The sequence below is a fragment of the Leptodactylus fuscus genome, chromosome 10 (assembly GCF_031893055.1).
Source record: "Leptodactylus fuscus isolate aLepFus1 chromosome 10, aLepFus1.hap2, whole genome shotgun sequence".
Taxonomy (NCBI): domain Eukaryota; kingdom Metazoa; phylum Chordata; class Amphibia; order Anura; family Leptodactylidae; genus Leptodactylus; species Leptodactylus fuscus.
Window position 1 is genome coordinate 552296 of NC_134274.1, and position 22873 is coordinate 575168.

General features: G+C 44.9%; 1 protein-coding gene across 1 annotated transcript in view; it reads left to right on the plus strand.

Annotated features, from left to right (window-relative positions):
- The window catches only part of RAB11FIP2 (RAB11 family interacting protein 2), a 37835-nt gene extending 32192 nt beyond the window's left edge, over positions 1-5643 (plus strand). The window contains exon 5 of the mRNA XM_075258323.1: positions 3707-5643. Within this exon, the coding sequence (XP_075114424.1) occupies positions 3707-3934 (228 nt within the window). The 3' untranslated portion in view covers positions 3935-5643. The remainder of the gene's footprint in view (positions 1-3706) is intronic.
- The last annotated feature ends 17230 nt before the right edge of the window (positions 5644-22873 follow it).

Below are 22873 nucleotides of genomic sequence, written 5' to 3' on the forward strand. Positions count from 1 at the left end.
CACAGGTATCCCTGTACACGGTATCACAGGTGAGGTCTCTATATACGCAGGTATCCCTGTACACGGTATCACAGGTGAGGTCTCTATATACGCAGGTATCCCTGTACACGGTATCACAGGTGAGGTCTCTATATACGCAGGTATCCCTGTACACGGTATCACAGGTGAGGTCTCTATATACATAGGTATCCCTGTACACAGTATCACAGGTGAGGTCTCTATATACACAGGTATCCCTGTACACGGTATCACAGGTGAGGTCTCTATATACGCAGGTATCCCTGTACACGGTATCACAGGTGAGGTCTCTATATACGCAGGTATCCCTGTACACGGTATCACAGGTGAGGTCTATATATACGCAGGTATCCCTGTACACAGTATCACAGGTGAGGTCTCTATATACACAGGTATCCCTGTACACGGTATCACAGGTGAGGTCTCTATATACGCAGGTATCCCTGTACACGGTATCACAGGTGAGGTCTATATATACGCAGGTATCCCTGTACACGGTATCACAGGTGAGGTCTCTATATACACAGGTATCCCTGTACACGGTATCACAGGTGAGGTCTCTATATACACAGGTATCCCTGTACACGGTATCACAGGTGAGGTCTCTATATACGCAGGTATCCCTGTACACAGTATCACAGGTGAGGTCTCTATATACGCAGGTATCCCTGTACACGGTATCACAGGTGAGGTCTCTATATACGCAGGTATCCCTGTACACGGTATCACAGGTGAGGTCTCTATATACGCAGGTATCCCTGTACACGGTATCTCAGGTGAGGTCTCTATATACACAGGTATCCCTGTACACGGTATCACAGGTGAGGTCTCTATATACATAGGTATCCCTGTACACAGTATCACAGGTGAGGTCTCTATATACACAGGTATCCCTGTACACGGTATCACAGGTGAGGTCTATATATACGCAGGTATCCCTGTACACAGTATCACAGGTGAGGTCTCTATATACGCAGGTATCCCTGTACACGGTATCACAGGTGAGGTCTATATATACGCAGGTATCCCTGTACACAGTATCACAGGTGAGGTCTCTATATACGCAGGTATCCCTGTACACGGTATCACAGGTGAGGTCTATATATACGCAGGTATCCCTGTACACAGTATCACAGGTGAGGTCTCTATATATGCAGGTATTGCTGTACACAACAGATCTTGCATTTGGGGCTTCTCCTTATCTTATGTCTTAACCCTGGGCTCCTCCTTATCTTGCAGTTCATTATCTCGCATCTTGGCGTCAGAGCTTCTCTTTTTCTTGACCCTTGGCTGTGGAGCACCTCCTTATCTCATGTCTTGGTCTTGTGGCTCCTCCTTACCTTGACCCTTGGTGTCATGGCTCCTCTTATCTTGCGCCTTGGTTTCATGGCTCCTCCTTATCTCATGTCTTGGTCTCGTGGCTCCTTACCTTGACCCTTGATCTTGTGGCTCTTCCTTATCTTGCACTTTGATCTCGCAGGTCCTCCTTATCTCATGTCTTGGTCTTGTGGCTCCTGCTTATCTTGTACCTTGATCTTGCAGCTCCTCCTTATTTCTGCTGCCTTGGTTTCGTGGCTCCTCCTTATCTCTGCCGTCTTGGTCTCATGGCTCCTCCTCATCTCTGCCGCCTTGGTCTCGTGGCTCCTCCTTATCTCTGCCGCCTTGGTCTCGTGGCTCCTTCTTATCTCTGCCGCCTTGGTCTTGTGGTTCCTTGTCTTGGGCCTTGGTCTCATGGCTCCTCCTTATCTCTGCCGCCTTGGTCTCGTGGCTCCTCCTTATCTCTGCCGCCTTGGTCTCGTGGCTCCTTCTTATCTCTGCCGCCTTGGTCTTGTGGTTCCTTGTCTTGGGCCTTGGTCTCATGGCTCCTCCTTATCTCTGCCGCCTTGGTCTCGTGGCTCCTCCTTATCTCTGCCGCCTTGGTCTCGTGGCTCCTCCATATCTCTGCCTCCTTGGTCTCGTGGCTCCTCCATATTTCTGCCTCCTTGGTCTCGTGGCTCCTCCTTATCTCTGCCGCCTTGGTCTCGTGGCTCCTCCTTATCTCTGCCGCCTTGGTCTCGTGGCTCCTCCTTATCTCTGCCGCCTTGGTCTTGTGGTTCCTTGTCTTGGGCCTTGGTCTCATGGCTCCTCCTTATCTCTGCCACCTTGGTCTCGTGGCTCCTCCTTATCTCTGCCTCCTTGGTCTTGTGGCTCCTCCTTATCTCTGCTGCCTTGGTCTCGTGGCTCCTCCTTATCTCTGCCGCCTTGGTCTCGTGGCTCCTCCTAATAACCTGTCCTCTGATGATGTGACATTGGGTAATGTGGCGGCGCCCTGATATTCTGATGCTGGATGTTGTGTCTACATAGGATGGATGTGATGTCATCTCTTCGAGGCCGTTCGGTGGTGCGGTCTGTGCCGCGTTTGTGTCCTTGTGGTGGAGTATCAGTGAGAGCCATCACTTATAATTGGGTCTCTCACACACCTGCAGCTTCTAATGATGTGCGGCGAGGAGGAGGAGGAGAGCCCGATGTGCAGGCGCTATCTGCCATCTCGGTAAGCCAGCTTTCCTCCTCTGTGCTGCTCCTACCCATCCTATGCACGGATAAACATAAATATCTTCCCTCATTAGAGCCAAAATTGCACTTCATCTGTTGTATCTGCCCCAGGAGGGGCCCTAACATGTCAGTTGTCTTCAGCACAGCTATAATTGTCCTATGTTGGGGTCATTACAGATTCCGTCATCGCCCTATCACCTACTCTAATATTAGCCATATATCACCAACACAATCTTAACCGCAATATACAGTATTATCCTTCATTGCTATCCTTCGCCATCCTCGGCCTCTTGTCCCCCGCCAGTATTGTCCGCCACTTGTCCTCTGCCTGTATTTTCTTCCACTTGTCCTTCACCATCCTTTGCCACTTGTCCTCTGCTGGTATTGTCCACCACTTGTCCTCTGCTGGTATCCTTCACCATCCTCCGCCATTTGTCATTTGCTGGTATTGTCCGCCACTTGTCCTCCACCAGTATTTTCCACTTGTCCTTCACTATCCTTCGCCACTTTGCCTCTGCTGGTATTGTCCACCACTTGTCCTCTGCTGCTATTCTCCTCCACTTGTCCTTCACCACTTGTCCTCTGCTGCTATTCTCCACCACTTGTCCTCTGCTGGTATTGTCCACCACTTGTCCTTTGCTGGTATTCTCTGCCACTTGACCTCCACCAGTATTTTCCTACACTTGTCCTTCACCACTTGTCCTCTGCTGCTATTCTCCACCACTTGTCCTTTGCCGGTATTCTCCACCACTTATCTTCTGCCAGTCTTTTCTGCCACTTGACCTCTACCGGTATTGTCCGCCACTTGTCCTCCACCACTGTTGACCAGAAAAGCCTATTTGTGCGTTCTACAACTATTCACACTACACAATGACTGGGAACATGAAAGTAAGTAGGGCACAGGAAAGACCACGGCAGAAGCACTAACCCCACGCTGTGTGCCTGAGCCGCTCCACCAGTGTCCAGGGAGGACTCTTGTCCTTGTTGCTGTGAGCTCTGCCCCTGGAGGTCGGTGGGGAGTCGTTGGGGTACACGTGGGGTACTACTGATTATTCTCCCATGGGTTGGGCACAGTAAGTTCAGCAGGCCAGGGGCTTCTGATGGGATAGGATGAGGTTGTCCCAGTAATGACTTCATATTCGTCCTTCTTTCCTAGGAGCAGAATCCATTTGAGGGTTCCTGTCCCTACAGTCATCTGACACGCCTGGAGGTGGAGCGCGAGTTAGTGAAGCACAAGGAACTACTGAAGAAAAAGGACAGTCATATCCGGGAGCTGGAGGACTACATAGACAACCTGTTGGTGCGGGTGATGGAGGAGACTCCTAGCATCCTGCGGGTGCCCTACGTGCCTTCCAGGAAAGCGGGTAAATTCCCTCAGAGTTAGCCAGGAGAGTATGCGGTACAAGTGGTGGCCATCATCATGGATGCCGTGACTGCCCCTCCATTAACTCTTCCTGTAAAGACTTAAGAATGGCTGCCAGTCCATGTGCGGACCGGATCCTGCGGTCTCTGGTGCTATGCTGTGGGATTTACTCATGGATTGGTGCCCAGGGGTAAATGCTTGCACATGACCCCCAGCCCCTGTGGTATATCTGTAAGTGTACCTGTGGAGTGGCGGTGGTACTCCAGCCTGTCCTCATGGTGCCCCGCCACTCACCTAGTATTATGTTCTGCACTTGTGTGATGATTGTTTTACTGAACTGAGCGGTCCCCGGGGCCCTTGTGTTATTATACCGCACCTAAGTTATAACCCACTACCGAGCATTCCCTGTGCAGTATTTTCCCAGCCAGGTGTCTTCCATCTATATTCTCAGTGCACCTGTCATGGCGGAGTGGCCTCCGTTATACTGTGGCCTCCCATAATGCGCCTGTCATGGCAGTGTGGCCTCCCATAATGCGCCTGTCATGGCAGAGTGGCCTCCCATAATGCGCCTGTCATGGCAGTGTGGCCTCCGTTATACTGTGGCCTCCCATAATGCGCCTGTCATGGCAGTGTGGCCTCTGTTATACTGTGGCCTCCCATAATGCGCCTGTCATGGCAGTGTGGCCTCCCATAATGCGCCTGTCATGGCAGTGTGGCCTCCGTTATACTGTGGCCTCCCATAATGCGCCTGTCATGGCAGTGTGGCCTCCCATAATGCGCCTGTCATGGCAGTGTGGCCTCCCATAATGCGCCTGTCATGGCAGTGTGGCCTCCCATAATGCGCCTGTCATGGCAGAGTGGCCTCCGTTATACTGTGGCCTTCCATAATGCGCCTGTCATGGCAGTGTGGCCTCTGTTATACTGTGGCCTCCCATAATGCGCCTGTCATGGCAGTGTGGCCTTCCATAATGCGCCTGTCATGGCAGTGTGGCCTCTGTTATACTGTGGCCTCCCATAATGCGCCTGTCATGGCAGTGTGGCCTCCGTTATACTGTGGCCTTCCATAATGCGCCTGTCATGGCGGTGTGGCCTCCCATAATGCGCCTGTCATGGCGGTGCAGCGCTCCTGCTGTATACTCTCATAATGCACTTTTCATAAACAGGATGTTCTGCGGCTCCCTCTAGAGGTGGGGCATCGTCGTGTGGGGACCCCTAATACAGTATTAATGTCCAGTGAGCCGTGGTCTTTACTGCGCCTGTGCACTAATCTTCAGCACTAGGACCCTGAAGACTCGTTTCTGTGACTTGGAGACTTGCGTTGGCCCAGTAGGGGGTGTTTGCAGGTTCCTGCACATACTATCAGGAGTCTCTAGGGGGCGCTCCTGAAGAGGTGTTGTGGTTTTCCTTCCTTTAGGGTCAGGTGACTTCAGGTGCCATTTTGTGAATAAACTATGCAAGAGCTGGTGTTTGTCATCCCGTGGTGTGCACTAGAGCCGTCTCCCGCCACGGCGGCCCCCACGAGTGCTCAGCAGATAGACGGAACATCAGGAACGTGTTATGGAAATCTTCCAGCAGAACAAGCTGATACAAGAAGTGTACGGCGTGAATAAGGAGGCGGCGATGTAGCCGTGGCGGAGTGCGAGCCTCATCCACATGCAGCGTTATCGCCTTCTCTTCCTTCCTGACGCTTTCTCCACATCATCTGACAATTTGGTTTGTGACAAGTTCGGGCTTGTAGAGCGGCCGCCTCCTCCGATCCTTCTTCAGGCTGATGGAAATGAGGCGCCGAAGACCAAAAACCTCGCACCCTCCTGATGTTCAGCTGCTGAGGATTCATGACCATCAGTAAGACTACGGCCAGCCATGATGGTGGAGTTGACCCCAGGATTCACCGGTGGCCTTATGGGTGCCAGACTGTAGGACGGTTACCAGATTAGGTCTTACCCAGTAAGAAGGGGCATTATCACTGGTGTCAAGGTAGCACCCCGAGGGAGACTCATCAGGTCACTGCTTCCCATACTTAAGACAATTCCACATCTTACCGTAGAAAACCCCTCCCTCGGCCACGGCCATTCCCCCCTGCAGCCTTCAGGTTGTGGAGATTACATGTGAGGGGGTATCAGGAGGTTAGGACATGTATGGAGAAGACAGGAGATTACATGTGAGGAGAGGACAGGAGATTAGGTCATGTATGGAGAGGACAGGTTGTGGAGATTACATGTGAGGAGAGGACAGGAGATTAGGTCATGTATGGAGAGGACAGGTTGTGGAGATTACATGTGAGGAGAGGACAGGAGATTAGGTCATGTATGGAGAGGACAGGTTGTGGAGATTACATGTGAGGGGGTATCAGGAGATTAGGACATGTATGGAGAGGACAGGAGATTAGGTCATGTATGGAGAGGACAGGTTGTGGAGATTACATGTGAGGAGAGGACAGGAGATTAGGTCATGTATGGAGAGGACAGGAGATTACATGTGAGGAGAGGACAGGAGATTAGGTCATGTATGGAGAGGACAGGCTGTGGAGATTACATGTGAGGAGAGGACAGGAGATTAGGTCATGTATGGAGAGGACAGGATGTGGAGATTACATGTGAGGAGAGGACAGGAGATTAGGTCATGTATGGAGAGGACAGGTTGTGGAGATTACATGTGAGGGGAGGACAGGAGATTAGGTCATGTATGGAGAGGACAGGATGTGGAGATTACATGTGAGGAGAGGACAGGAGATTAGGTCATGTATGGAGAGGACAGGAGATTACATGTGAGGAGAGGACAGGAGATTAGGTCATGTATGGAGAGGACAGGTTGTGGAGATTACATGTGAGGAGGTATCAGGAGATTAGGTCATGTATGGAGAGGACAGGATGTGGAGATTACATGTGAGGAGAGGACAGGAGATTAGGTCATGTATGGAGAGGACAGGTTGTGGAGATTACATGTGAGGAGAGGACAGGAGATTAGGTCATGTATGGAGAGGACAGGTTGTGGAGATTACATGTGAGGAGAGGACAGGAGATTAGGTCATGTATGGAGAGGACAGGTTGTGGAGATTACATGTGAGGAGAGGACAGGAGATTAGGACATGTATGGAGAGGTCAGGTGATCAGGAGATTAGGTGATGTCATAGCAGTGAGAGGATCAGCTTTCAGAGGGTAGTAAGTGGTTATGGGACATTTAGGGGTCAGCAGAGGGTAGTCAGGGGGCAGTCTGGGGTCAATAGAGAGTAGTCAGGTGACAGTCTGGGGTCAATAGAGAGTAGTCAGGTGACAGTCTGGGGTCAATAGAGAGTAGTCAGGGGGCAGCCTGGGGTCAGCAGAGGGTAGTCGGGGGGCAGTCTGGGGTCAGCAGAGGGTAGTCGGGGGGCAGTCTGGGGTCAATAGAGAGTAGTCAGGGGGCAGCCTGGGGTCAGCAGAGGGTAGTCGGGGGGCAGTCTGGGGTCAGCAGAGGGTAGTCGGGGCGCAGTCTGGGGTCAGCAGAGGGTAGTCGGGGCGCAGTCTGGGGTCAGCAGAGGGTAGTCGGGGGGCAGCCTGGGGTCAGCAGAGGGTAGTCGGGGGGCAGCCTGGGGTCAGCAGAGGGTAGTCGGGGGGCAGCCTGGGGTCAGCAGAGGGTAGTCAGGGGGCAGTCTGGGGTCAATAGAGAGTAGTCAGGTGACAGTCTGGGGTCAATAGAGAGTAGTCGGGGGGCAGCCTGGGGTCAGCAGAGGGTAGTCGGGGGGCAGTCTGGGGTCAGCAGAGGGTAGTCGGGGGGCAGTCTGGGGTCAGCAGAGGGCAGTCTGGGGTCAGCAGAGGGTAGTCAGGGCGCAGTCTGGGGTCAGCAGAGGGTAGTCAGGGGGCAGTCTGGGGTCAGCAGAGGGTAGTCAGGGGGCAGTCTGGGGTCAGCAGAGGGTAGTCAGGGGGCAGTCTGGGGTCAGCAGAGGGTAGTCAGGGCGCAGTCAGGGGGCAGCAGAGGGTAGTCAGGGGGCAGTCTGGGGTCAGCAGAGGGTAGTCGGGGGGCAGTCTGGGGTCAGCAGAGGGTAGTCGGGGGGCAGTCTGGGGTCAGCAGAGGGTAGTCGGGGGGCAGTCTGGGGTCAGCAGAGGGTAGTTAGGGCACAGTCTGGGGTCAGCAGAGGGTAGTCAGGGGGCAGCAGAGGGTAGTCAGGGGGCAGCAGAGGGTAGTCAGGGGGCAGTCTGGGGTCAGCAGAGGGTAGTTAGGGGGCAGTCTGGGGTCAGCAGAGGGTAGTCAGGGGGCAGTCTGGGGTCAGCAGAGGGTAGTCAGGGGGCAGCAGAGGGTAGTCAGGGGGCAGCAGAGGGTAGTCAGGGGGCAGTCTGGGGTCAGCAGAGGGTAGTCAGGGGTCAGCAGAGGGTAGTCAGGGGTCAGCAGAGGGTAGTCAGGGGGCAGCAGAGGGTAGTCAGGGGGCAGCAGAGGGTAGTCAGGGGGCAGCAGAGGGTAGTCAGGGGGCAGCAGAGGGTAGTCAGGGGGCAGCAGAGGGTAGTCAGGGGGCAGTCTGGGTTGTGGCAGGGGTCAGCAGAGGGTAGTCAGGGGGCAGCAGAGGGTAGTCAGGGGGCAGCAGAGGGTAGTCAGGGGGCAGCAGAGGGTAGTCAGGGGTCAGCAGAGGGTAGTCAGGGGGCAGCAGAGGGTAGTCAGGGGGCAGCAGAGGGTAGTCAGGGGGCAGCAGAGGGTAGTCAGGGGGCAGCAGAGGGTAGTCAGGGGGCAGTCTGGGTTGTGGCAGGGGTCAGCAGAGGGTAGTCAGGGGGCAGCAGAGGGTAGTCAGGGGGCAGCAGAGGGTAGTCAGGGGTCAGCAGAGGGTAGTCAGGGGGCAGCAGAGGGTAGTCAGGGGGCAGCAGAGGGTAGTCAGGGGGCAGCAGAGGGTAGTCAGGGGGCAGTCTGGGTTGTGGCAGGGCAGTTTCAGTACAAGGAGAAGGTAATCTGTAGCCATGACTGCTGGGAGTGGTAGTCCATCAGGAAGCCTTACACGTGCCATCTGCTCAGAGCAGTTTCATTGGTGGTCACGTACTAAGTGAGTAAAGCGGGGACACGGGTTGAGCATACAAGGGCCATGCAGAAGCTGCACCTGCAGGTTATCACCACCTCGAGACATTGGTTTCACAAATATTCAGGGTTTTTGAAGTCTGACCTCTGAATCCCCCAATGACCAGAAGATCGAGGACACACAAGATCTGTCAGCTACATGTATGACCAGAGTGACACTACTCATGTAAGCAGAAACAAAAAAAGAGAGAGCCACAGCGAGTCGATCCTCGTGTATTAAATTAAAAGTAATGGGCCAATTACAGGTGGGACGAATGCCCCCTGACAGCACTCGAGACACTTGTAATGCCCTATGGGTGAGGGCCACCGGCAGCAGCTCTAAGCGTCAGACGGGCGCAGGGAAAACAGGAGCAATCGCCTCGCAGGGATCGGCCAAATGAAAACCGGGCTCACCAGGATATGATGATAGATATTGTCACACAACGCGTCTCTGGCCAAGAAGAACTTTCTCAAGTGTGTACTATACTTCAATAAAACACACAAAACAATCCCAATCAGAATGATGATCGGTCAAATCACATAAAGACAGAGAGGCAAAGCTCAGAAAGAGCGGAAACGCTGCAGATATCCCGGAGCAGAGATATCAGTCCTGCAGATCACACGGATATAATGAGTTTCAGCCATGAAAACTCCAGCCGTAGATTGTATAGAGAAGCGCGCAGAACACAAAGGGGTTAGAAGGAATTCTTCTCTCTATATAAGCATGTGTGGTGGAAACACGATGAGCCCAGGGGGGGCGCTATTCTTGGTAAATATCTATAGCTCCCTCCCTCTTATAGGACTGTTGCTCATTGGCTATACATGATGTCTATATGGACGTGCCCGCCCTGTGGGTTTCCGCTTGGGTTGGTCTGGGCCTCATTGGTCATCACTTCTGATTCCGCAGATTACAATCAGGATTAGCAGATTTAGGAATCCAATCTTTATATTGGTTGGGATTTCTTTATACGTATTCATCTGCCTATATACATCATATTTTACATTATAATTATTTCTCTCTCCCTATTTTACCCCCAGTTCCTCCGCGGACTTTGATCACTTTCCTATATATTCTATGACGCTCATGAATCTTTATACGAGTGGCCTAGTATCCGCCATGCCTAGCTGGGTCTATGTCCGTCCACCTCTGCATATGGATCTAGTCCAGGTGTTCTCATCATCTTGCTGATACAATTCTCTGTATTCCGCCCTCCAGTCCGGTGTCACAATACCCTGATAGATAGCTAGAGAGCAATGGCTGGAAACAGGGATATAACAATAGCAATGCACAGATAGACTTACAGTCCCTTCTATGGCAGGCGGGGAGCAGCGGTCCTATAATCTGCGGGAGGGATTGCTGGGGCCAGTGGTTCCACGGCTCCTATGGACCAGGTGGATGGCAAGTCTTTGGTAGCAGGAGGACTTGCTGGGGCCAGTAGTTCCAGGTAAGAACCCACTTGGAGCAGTCAGTCAGAGCTTGAGGGCAGAGGACAGACTTCTGAGACCAAAACTGAGGCAGCGGAGTAATCACAGCACACATGCCAAATAATCAGGAATCAGGAGAGCAGGGCAAGTCACAGGCGGCAGGAAACACAAAGAACTCCATCTTGTCTGCTGGCAAAGAAGGTCTCAGGCAACCCAATAAGAGTGAAGACAGAAGTGGCCAAGCATGAAGACATCTGCACATGGCCCCTGTTCTCCTAATCTCGGGAGGTCTCATCAACCCAAAGCCGAAAGATCCAAAAATTATCCCAAATAATTTCTATTTCAGGAAACAGAACAGAAATTGTGAAACCACCATCAAAAAAAGCCATTACATGACAATACCTGTCCTCTCCATACATGACCTAATCTGATACCCCTCACATGTAATCTCCACCACCTGTCCTCTCCATACATGTCCTAATCTCCTGATACCTCCTCACATGTAATCTCCACCACCTGTCCTCTCCATACATGACCTAATCTCCTGTCCTCTCCTCACATGTAATCTCCACAACCTGTCCTCTCCATACATGACCTAATCTCCTGTCCTCTCCTCACATGTAATCTCCACAACCTGTCCTCTCCATACATGACCTAATCTCCTGATACCTGTTCACATGTAATCTCCACAACCTGTCCTCTCCATACATGACCTAATCTCCTGTCCTCTCCTCACATGTAATCTCCACAACCTGTCCTCTCCATACATGTCCTAATCTCCTGTCCTCTCCTCACATGTAATCTCCACAACCTGTCCTCTCCATACATGTCCTAATCTCCTGTCCTCTCCTCACATGTAATCTCCACAACCTGTCCTCTCCATACATGTCCTAATCTCCTGTCCTCTCCTCACATGTAATCTCCACAACCTGTCCTCTCCATACATGACCTAATTTCCTGATACCTCCTCACATGTAATCTCCACCACCTGTCCTCTCCATACATGACCTAATCTGATATCTCCTCACATGTAATCTCCACAACCTGTCCTCTCCATACATGACCTAATCTCCTGTCCTCTCCTCACATGAAATCTCAACAACCTGTCCTCTCCATACATGTCCTAATCTCCTGATACCGCCTCACATGTAATCTCCACAACCTGTCCTCTCCATACATGACCTAATCTCCTGTCCTCTCCTCACATGTAATCTCCACAACCTGTCCTCTCCATACATGACCTAACCTCCTGATACCCCCTCACATGTAATCTCCACAACCTGTCCTCTCCATACATGTCCTAATCTCCTGTCCTCTCCTCACATGTAATCTCCACAACCTGTCCTCTCCATACATGACCTAATCTCCTGATATCTCCTCACATGTAATCTCCACAGCCTGTCCTCTCCATACATGACCTAACCTCCTGATACCCCTCACATGTAATCTCCACAACCTGTCCTCTCCATACATGACCTAATCTCCTGTCCTCTCCTCACATGTAATCTCCACAACCTGTCCTCTCCATACATGACCTAATCTCCTGATACCCCCTCACATGTAATCTCCACAACCTGTCCTCTCCATACATGACCTAATCTCCTGTCCTCTCCTCACATGTAATCTCCACAACCTGTCCTCTCCATACATGACCTAACCTCCTGATACCTGTTCACATGTAATCTCCACAACCTGTCCTCTCCATACATGACCTAATCTCCTGATACCTCCTCACATGTAATCTCCACCACCTGTCCAATCCATACATGTGCTAATCTCCTGATACCCCCTCACATGTAATCTCCACAACCTGTCCTCTCCATACATGACCTAATCTCCTGTCCTCTCCTCACATGTAATCTCCACCACCTGTCCTCTCCATACATGACCTAATCTCCTGTCCTCTCCTCACATGTAATCTCCACAACCTGTCCTCTCCATACATGACCTAACCTCCTGATACCCCTCACATGTAATCTCCACCACCTGTCCTCTCCATACATGACCTAATCTCCTGTCCTCTCCTCACATGTAATCTCCACAACCTGTCCTCTCCATACATGACCTAATCTCCTGTCCTCTCCATACATGTCCTAATCTCCTGATACCCCCTCACATGTAATCTCCACAACCTGTCCTCTCCATACATGACCTAATCTCCTGTCCTCTCCTCACATGTAATCTCCACAACCTGTCCTCTCCATACATGACCTAATCTCCTGTCCTCTCCTCACATGTAATCTCCACCACCTGTCCTCTCCATACATGACCTAACCTCCTGATACCCCTCACATGTAATCTCCAGTCCACAACCAGTGATGATGATGATGATGTCGTCGTCTTCTTCTGCCTCTCGTCTGCCGCCTTTCATTCTCGGATCCTGTAATCTATCTCTGTGCTGTGAAATATTTATCCTTGAAGTTGGACATATGTTGGGAGTTGCGGAGTGGGATTTGCCCCAGGACAGGACACGTTCTCACATAAAGCTACCACTTACTTCATTCACAGTTTGTCACCTTTCCCTTTAATAGGGTCAGACATGTAATGTGACCCTGACACTTCTAGAGGGCGGCAGCAGATTGAATGTTTGCCCCATTGTGTGGTGAGTGAGACGCGTGTCAGGAGAAACCTGCTCACACCCTGGAGCGGGGCAGATGGGGCCTGGGGCAGACACACGTCCCACCACCAGCCCATTGTCTGCTTTATTATCCACGTGTCCTAGCAGTTAATAATTGTGTACTGGCCCTTTAATGATTCATGTCACCTGCTCATTGTCCTAGGTGTATGGCGATGGATGTAGGTGATGTGTGACGGACACGTCAGGGGGCAGCAGAGATCTGAGGATGTAAGTGTATACTGTATATATGTGACTGCTCATGTGCTGTGTCCTACTGCTATACCGCACTAATACAGTACACTACAGTATACAACACTATATTATATACTGAGATATATTACTGTATCCTACTACTATACCGCAATAATACAGTACACTACAGTATACAACACTATATTATATACTGAGATATATTACTGTATCCTACTACTATACCGCACTAATACAGTACACTACAGTATACGACACTATATTATATACTGAGATATTACTGTATCCTACTACTATACCGCACTAATACAGTACACTACAGTATACAACACTATATTATATACTGAGATATTACTGTATCCTACTACTATACCGCACTAATACAGTACACTACAGTATACAACACTATATTATATACTGAGATATTACTGTATCCTACTACTATACCGCACTAATACAGTACACTACAGTATACAACACTATATTATATACTGAGATATTACTGTATCCTACTACTATACCGCACTAATACAGTACACTACAGTATACGACACTATATTATATACTGAGATATTACTGTATCCTACTACTATACCGCACTAATACAGTACACTACAGTATACAACACTATATTATATACTGAGATATTACTGTATCCTACTACTATACCGCACTAATACAGTACACTACAGTATACAACACTATATTATATACTGAGATATTACTGTATCCTACTACTATACCGCACTAATACAGTACACTACAGTATACGACACTATATTATATACTGAGATATTACTGTATCCTACTGCTATACCGCACTAATACAGTACACTACAGTATACAACACTATATTATATACTGAGATATATTACTGTATCCTACTACTATACCGCACTAATACAGTACACTACAGTATACGACACTATATTATATACTGAGATATTACTGTATCCTACTACTATACCGCACTAATACAGTACACTACAGTATACGACACTATATTATATACTGTGAGATATTACTGTATCCTACTACTATACCGCACTAATACAGTACACTACAGTATACGACACTATATTATATACTGAGATATTACTGTATCCTACTACTATACCGCACTAATACAGTACACTACAGTATACGACACTATATTATATACTGAGATATTACTGTATCCTACTGCTATACCGCACTAATACAGTACACTACAGTATACAACACTATATTATATACTGAGATATTACTGTATCCTACTGCTATACCGCACTAATACAGTACACTACAGTATACAACACTATATTATATACTGAGATATTACTGTATCCTACTACTATACCGCACTAATACAGTACACTACAGTATACAACACTATATTATATACTGAGATATTACTGTATCCTACTACTATACCGCAATAATACAGTACACTACAGTATACGACACTATATTATATACTGAGATATTACTGTATCCTACTACTATACCGCACTAATACAGTACACTACAGTATACAACACTATATTATATACTGTGAGATATTACTGTATCCTACTACTATACCGCACTAATACAGTACACTACAGTATACAACACTATATTATATACTGAGATATTACTGTATCCTACTGCTATACCGCACTAATACAGTACACTACAGTATACAACACTATATTATATACTGAGATATTACTGTATACTACTACTATACCGCACTAATACAGTACACTACAGTATACAACACTATATTATATACTGAGATATTACTGTATACTACTACTATACCGCACTAATACAGTACACTACAGTATACAACACTATATTATATACTGAGATATTACTGTATCCTACTACTATACCGCACTAATACAGTACACTACAGTATACGACACTATATTATATACTGAGATATTACTGTATACTACTGCTATACCGCACTAATACAGTACACTAAAGTATACGACACTATATTATATACTGAGATATTACTGTATCCTACTACTATACCGCACTAATACAGTACACTACAGTATACGACACTATATTATATACTGAGATATTACTGTATCCTACTACTATACCGCACTAATACAGTACACTACAGTATACAACACTATATTATATACTGAGATATTACTGTATCCTACTGCTATACCGCACTAATACAGTACACTACAGTATACAACACTATATTATATACTGAGATATTACTGTATACTACTGCTATACCGCACTAATACAGTACACTACAGTATACAACACTATATTATATACTGAGATATTACTGTATCCTACTACTATACCGCACTAATACAGTACACTACAGTATACAACACTATATTATATACTGAGATATTACTGTATCCTACTACTATACCGCACTAATACAGTACACTACAGTATACAACACTATATTATATACTGAGATATTACTGTATCCTACTACTATACCGCACTAATACAGTACACTACAGTATACAACACTATATTATATACTGAGATATTACTGTATACTACTGCTATACCGCACTAATACAGTACACTACAGTATACAACACTATATTATATACTGTGAGATATTACTGTATCCTACTACTATACCGCACTAATACAGTACACTACAGTATACGACACTATATTATATACTGAGATATTACTGTATCCTACTACTATACCGCACTAATACAGTACACTACAGTATACAACACTATATTATATACTGAGATATTACTGTATCCTACTGCTATACCGCACTAATACAGTACACTACAGTATACGACACTATATTATATACTGAGATATTACTGTATCCTACTACTATACCGCACTAATACAGTACACTACAGTATACAACACTATATTATATACTGTGAGATATTACTGTATCCTACTACTATACCGCACTAATACAGTACACTACAGTATACAACACTATATTATATACTGTGAGATATTACTGTATCCTACTACTATACCGCACTAATACAGTACACTACAGTATACGACACTATATTATATACTGTGAGATATTACTGTATCCTACTACTATACCGCACTAATACAGTACACTACAGTATACAACACTATATTATATACTGAGATATTACTGTATCCTACTACTATACCGCACTAATACAGTACACTACAGTATACGACACTATATTATATACTGAGATATTACTGTATCCTACTACTATACCGCACTAATACAGTACACTACAGTATACGACACTATATTATATACTGAGATATTACTGTATCCTACTACTATACCGCACTAATACAGTACACTACAGTATACGACGCTATATTATATACTGAGATATTACTGTATCCTACTGCTATACCGCACTAATACAGTACACTACAGTATACGACACTATATTATATACTGTGAGATATTACTGTATCCTACTGCTATACCGCACTAATACAGTACACTACAGTATACGACACTATATTATATACTGAGATATTACTGTATCCTACTGCTATACCGCACTAATACAGTACACTACAGTATACAACACTATATTATATACTGAGATATTACTGTATCCTACTACTATACCGCACTAATACAGTACACTACAGTATACAACACTATATTATATACTGAGATATTACTGTATCCTACTGCTATACCGCACTAATACAGTACACTACAGTATACGACACTATATTATATACTGAGATATTACTGTATCCTACTACTATACCGCACTAATACAGTACACTACAGTATACGACACTATATTATATACTGAGATATTACTGTATCCTACTACTATACCGCACTAATACAGTACACTACAGTATACGACACTATATTATATACTGAGATATTACTGTATCCTACTACTATACCGCACTAATACAGTACACTACAGTATACGACACTATATTATATACTGAGATATTACTGTATCCTACTACTATACCGCACTAATACAGTACACTACAGTATACGACACTATATTATATACTGAGATATTACTGTATCCTACTGCTATACCGCACTAATACAGTACACTACAGTATACAACACTATATTATATACTGAGATATTACTGTATACTACTGCTATACCGCACTAATACAGTACACTACAGTATACAACACTATATTATATACTGTGAGATATTACTGTATCCTACTACTATACCGCACTAATACAGTACACTACAGTATACAACACTATATTATATACTGAGATATTACTGTATCCTACTACTATACCGCACTAATACAGTACACTACAGTATACGACACTATATTATATACTGAGATATTACTGTATCCTACTACTATACCGCACTAATACAGTACACTACAGTATACGACACTATATTATATACTGAGATATTACTGTATACTACTGCTATACCGCACTAATACAGTACACTACAGTATACAACACTATATTATATACTGAGATATTACTGTATCCTACTACTATACCGCACTAATACAGTACACTACAGTATACAACACTATATTATATACTGAGATATTACTGTATCCTACTGCTATACCGCAATAATACAGTACACTACAGTATACAACACTATATTATATACTGAGATATTACTGTATACTACTGCTATACCGCACTAATACAGTACACTACAGTATACAACACTATATTATATACTGAGATATTACTGTATCCTACTGCTATACCGCACTAATACAGTACACTACAGTATACAACACTATATTATATACTGAGATATTACTGTATACTACTACTATACCGCACTAATACAGTACACTACAGTATACAACACTATATTATATACTGAGATATTACTGTATCCTACTACTATACCGCACTAATACAGTACACTACAGTATACGACACTATATTATATACTGTGAGATATTACTGTATCCTACTACTATACCGCACTAATACAGTACACTACAGTATACGACACTATATTATATACTGAGATATTACTGTATACTACTGCTATACCGCACTAATACAGTACACTACAGTATACGACACTATATTATATACTGAGATATTACTGTATCCTACTACTATACCGCACTAATACAGTACACTACAGTATACAACACTATATTATATACTGAGATATTACTGTATCCTACTACTATACCGCACTAATACAGTACACTACAGTATACGACACTATATTATATACTGAGATATTACTGTATACTACTGCTATACCGCACTAATACAGTACACTACAGTATACGACACTATATTATATACTGAGATATTACTGTATACTACTGCTATACCGCACTAATACAGTACACTACAGTATACAACACTATATTATATACTGAGATATTACTGTATCCTACTACTATACCGCACTAATACAGTACACTACAGTATACGACACTATATTATATACTGTGAGATATTACTGTATCCTACTGCTATACCGCACTAATACAGTACACTACAGTATACGACACTATATTATATACTGAGATATTACTGTATCCTACTACTATACCGCACTAATACAGTACACTACAATATACAACACTATATTATATACTGAGATATTACTGTATACTACTGCTATACCGCACTAATACAGTACACTACAGTATACGACACTATATTATATACTGAGATATTACTGTATCCTACTACTATACCGCACTAATACAGTACACTACAGTATACAACACTATATTATATACTGAGATATTACTGTATCCTACTACTATACCGCACTAATACAGTACACTACAGTATACGACACTATATTATATACTGTGAGATATTACTGTATCCTACTACTATACCGCACTAATACAGTACACTACAGTATACAACACTATATTATATACTGAGATATTACTGTATCCTACTGCTATACCGCACTAATACAGTACACTACAGTATACAACACTATATTATATACTGAGATATTACTGTATACTACTACTATACCGCACTAATACAGTACACTACAGTATACAACACTATATTATATACTGAGATATTACTGTATCCTACTACTATACCGCACTAATACAGTACACTACAGTATACAACACTATATTATATACTGAGATATTACTGTATCCTACTACTATACCGCACTAATACAGTACACTACAGTATACGACACTATATTATATACTGAGATATTACTGTATCCTACTGCTATACCGCACTAATACAGTACACTACAGTATACGACACTATATTATATACTGAGATATTACTGTATCCTACTACTATACCGCACTAATATATTACACTACAGTATACGACACTATATTATATACTGTGAGATATTACTGTATCCTACTACTATACCGCACTAATACAGTACACTACAGTATACAACACTATATTATATACTGAGATATTACTGTATCCTACTACTATACCGCACTAATACAGTACACTACAGTATACAACACTATATTATATACTGAGATATTACTGTATCCTACTACTATACCGCACTAATACAGTACACTACAGTATACGACACTATATTATATACTGAGATATTACTGTATCCTACTGCTATACCGCACTAATACAGTACACTACAGTATACGACACTATATTATATACTGAGATATTACTGTATCCTACTACTATACCGCACTAATATATTACACTACAGTATACGACACTATATTATATACTGTGAGATATTACTGTATCCTACTACTATACCGCACTAATACAGTACACTACAGTATACAACACTATATTATATACTGAGATATTACTGTATCCTACTACTATACCGCACTAATACAGTACACTACAGTATACTACCTTATATACACTATTACACAGGATACAGGTTATCACTCTACAGTGTTGGCCAAAAGTATCGCCCCCCTGCAGTCCTGTCAGATAATCCTCTGTGTCCCCCAGATAATGATTACAGGCACAGACTCTTATATAGTATATAAGTGACACAGGGTATATACAGTATAAGTATCGCCCCCTGCAGTCCTGTCAGATAATCCTCGCTGTCCCCAGATAATGATTACACAGCACAGACTCTTATATAGTATATAAGTGACACAGGGTATATACAGTATAAGTATCGCCCCCTGCAGTCCTGTCAGATAATCCTCGCTGTGTCCCAGATAATGATTACACAGCACAGACTCTTATATAGTATATAAGTGACACAGGGTATATACAGTATAAGTATTGCCCCCTGCAGTCCTGTCAGATAATCCTCGCTGTCCCCCAGATAATGATTACACAGCACAGACTCTTATATAGTATATAAGTGACACAGGGTATATACAGTATAAGTATCGCCCCCTGCAGTCCTGTCAGATAATCCTCGCTGTCCCCCAGATAATGATTACACAGCACAGACTCTTATATAGTATATAAGTGACACAGGGTATATACAGTATAAGTATCGCCCCCTGCAGTCCTGTCAGATAATCCTCGGTGTCCCCAAGATAATGATTACACAGCACAGACTCTTATATAGTATATAAGTGACACAGGGTATATACAGTATAAGTATCGCCCCCTGTAGTCCTGTCAGATAATCCTCGGTGTCCCCCAGATAATGATTACACAGCACAGACTCTTATATAGTATATAAGTGACACAGGGTATATATAGTATAAGTATCGCCCCCTGCAGTCCTGTCAGATAATCCTCGCTGTCCCCCAGATAATGATTACAAGCACAGACTCTTATATAGTATATAAGTGACACAGGGTATATACAGTATAAGTATCGCCCCCTGTAGTCCTGTCAGATAATCCTCGGTGTCCCCCAGATAATGATTACACAGCACAGACTCTTATATAGTATATAAGTGACACAGGGTATATATAGTATAAGTATCGCCCCCTGCAGTCCTGTCAGATAATCCTCGCTGTCCCCAGATAATGATTACAAGCACAAACTCTTTGGTAATATCTTCATTTATTTTGTTTGCAATGAAAAAACACAAAAGAGAATGAAAAAAAAGTCACATCATTGATCATTTTACAGAAAACTCCAGAACTGGTGCGGACAGAAGTATTGGCGCCCTCAGCCTAATACTTGGTAGCACAACCTTTAGACACAATAACTGCGCACAACCGCTTCCGCTAACCAGCAATGAGTTTCTTACAAGGCTCTGCTGGAATCTTAGACCCTTCTTCTTTGGCTCCTGCTCGCGGTCCCCCCTGAGATGTGAAGGGGGCCTTCTCCAAACTGCCACCAAGAGACCTCTCCCCCTCCCCCACAGGTGTTCTATGGGATTCAGGGCTGGACTCATTGCTGCCACTTTACAAGTCTCCAGGGCTTTCTCTCACCACCATTTTCTAGTGCTGACCTGAAGTGTGTTTTGGGTCCTTGTCCTGCTGGAAGAGCCCTGACCTCTGAGGGAGACCCCGCTTTCTCACACTGGGCCCTACATGATGCTGCACAATGTGTTGGTCGTCTTCAGACTTCATAATGCCATGCACACGGTCAAGCAGTCCAGTGCCAGAGGCAGCAAAGCCACCCCAAACCATCAGGGACCTCCGCCATGTCTGACTGTAGGGGGCGTCTTCTTCTCTTTTTTCCCTGTAATCTCTATGTTGAGGCCTTCTCCTACTTTTGTCTCCTCTGACCAGAGAACATTCTTCCAGAACGGTTTTGGCTTTCTCAGGTAAGTTTTGGCAAACTCCAGCCTGGCTTCTGTCTGTGGGTAAGAAGTGGGGTCTTCCTGGGTCTCCTACCATACAGTCCCTTCTCATTCAGACGCTGACGCTGGATAGTACGGGGTGACACTGTTGTTCCCTCGGACTGCAGGGCAGCTTGGACTTGTTTGGATGTTAGTCGAGGTTCCTTATCCGCCATCCGCACAATCTTGCGGTGAAATCTCTGGTCAATGTTTCTTTTGCGTCCACATCTCGGGAGGTTAGCCACAGGGCCATGGGCTTTACACTTCTTACTGACACTGCGCACGGTAGACACAGGAACATTCAGGGCTTTGGAGATGGACTTGTAGCCTTGAGATTGCTCAGGCTTCCTCACAATTTTGCTTCTCAAGTCCTCAGACAGTTCTTTGGTCTTCTTTCTTTCCTCCATGCTCAATGTGGTCACACAAGGACACAGGACAGAGGTGGAGTCAACTTTAATCCATTTCAACTGGCTGCAAGTGGGATTTAGTTATTGCCACCACCTGTTAGGTGCCTCAGGTAAGTAACAGGTGCTGGTAATTACACAAATTACAGAAGCATCACATGATTTCTCAGACAGTGCCAATACTTTTGTCCACCCCCTTTTTATGTTTGCTGTGGAATTATATCCAATTTGGCTTTTTGACAGTTCTTTTTGTAGTTGTCCATTGAAGACAAATTAAATGAAGAAAATACCAAAGAATTTGTGATTGTAATCATTATCTGGAAGAACACGAGTATTATCTGACAGAACTGCAGGGGGACCAATACTTTTGGCCAACACTGTATACTCTATACACTATTACATAGGATACAGGTTATCAGTCTCTCTATACAATATTACATAGGATACAGGTTATCAGTCTCTCTATATACACTATTACATAGGATACAGGTTATCTCTCTATATTCTACACAATATTACATAGGATACAGGTTATCAGTCTCTCTATACACTATTACATAGGATACAGGTTATCTCTCTCTCTATATACACTATTACATAGGATACAGGTTATCTCTCTATATTCTACACAATATTACAT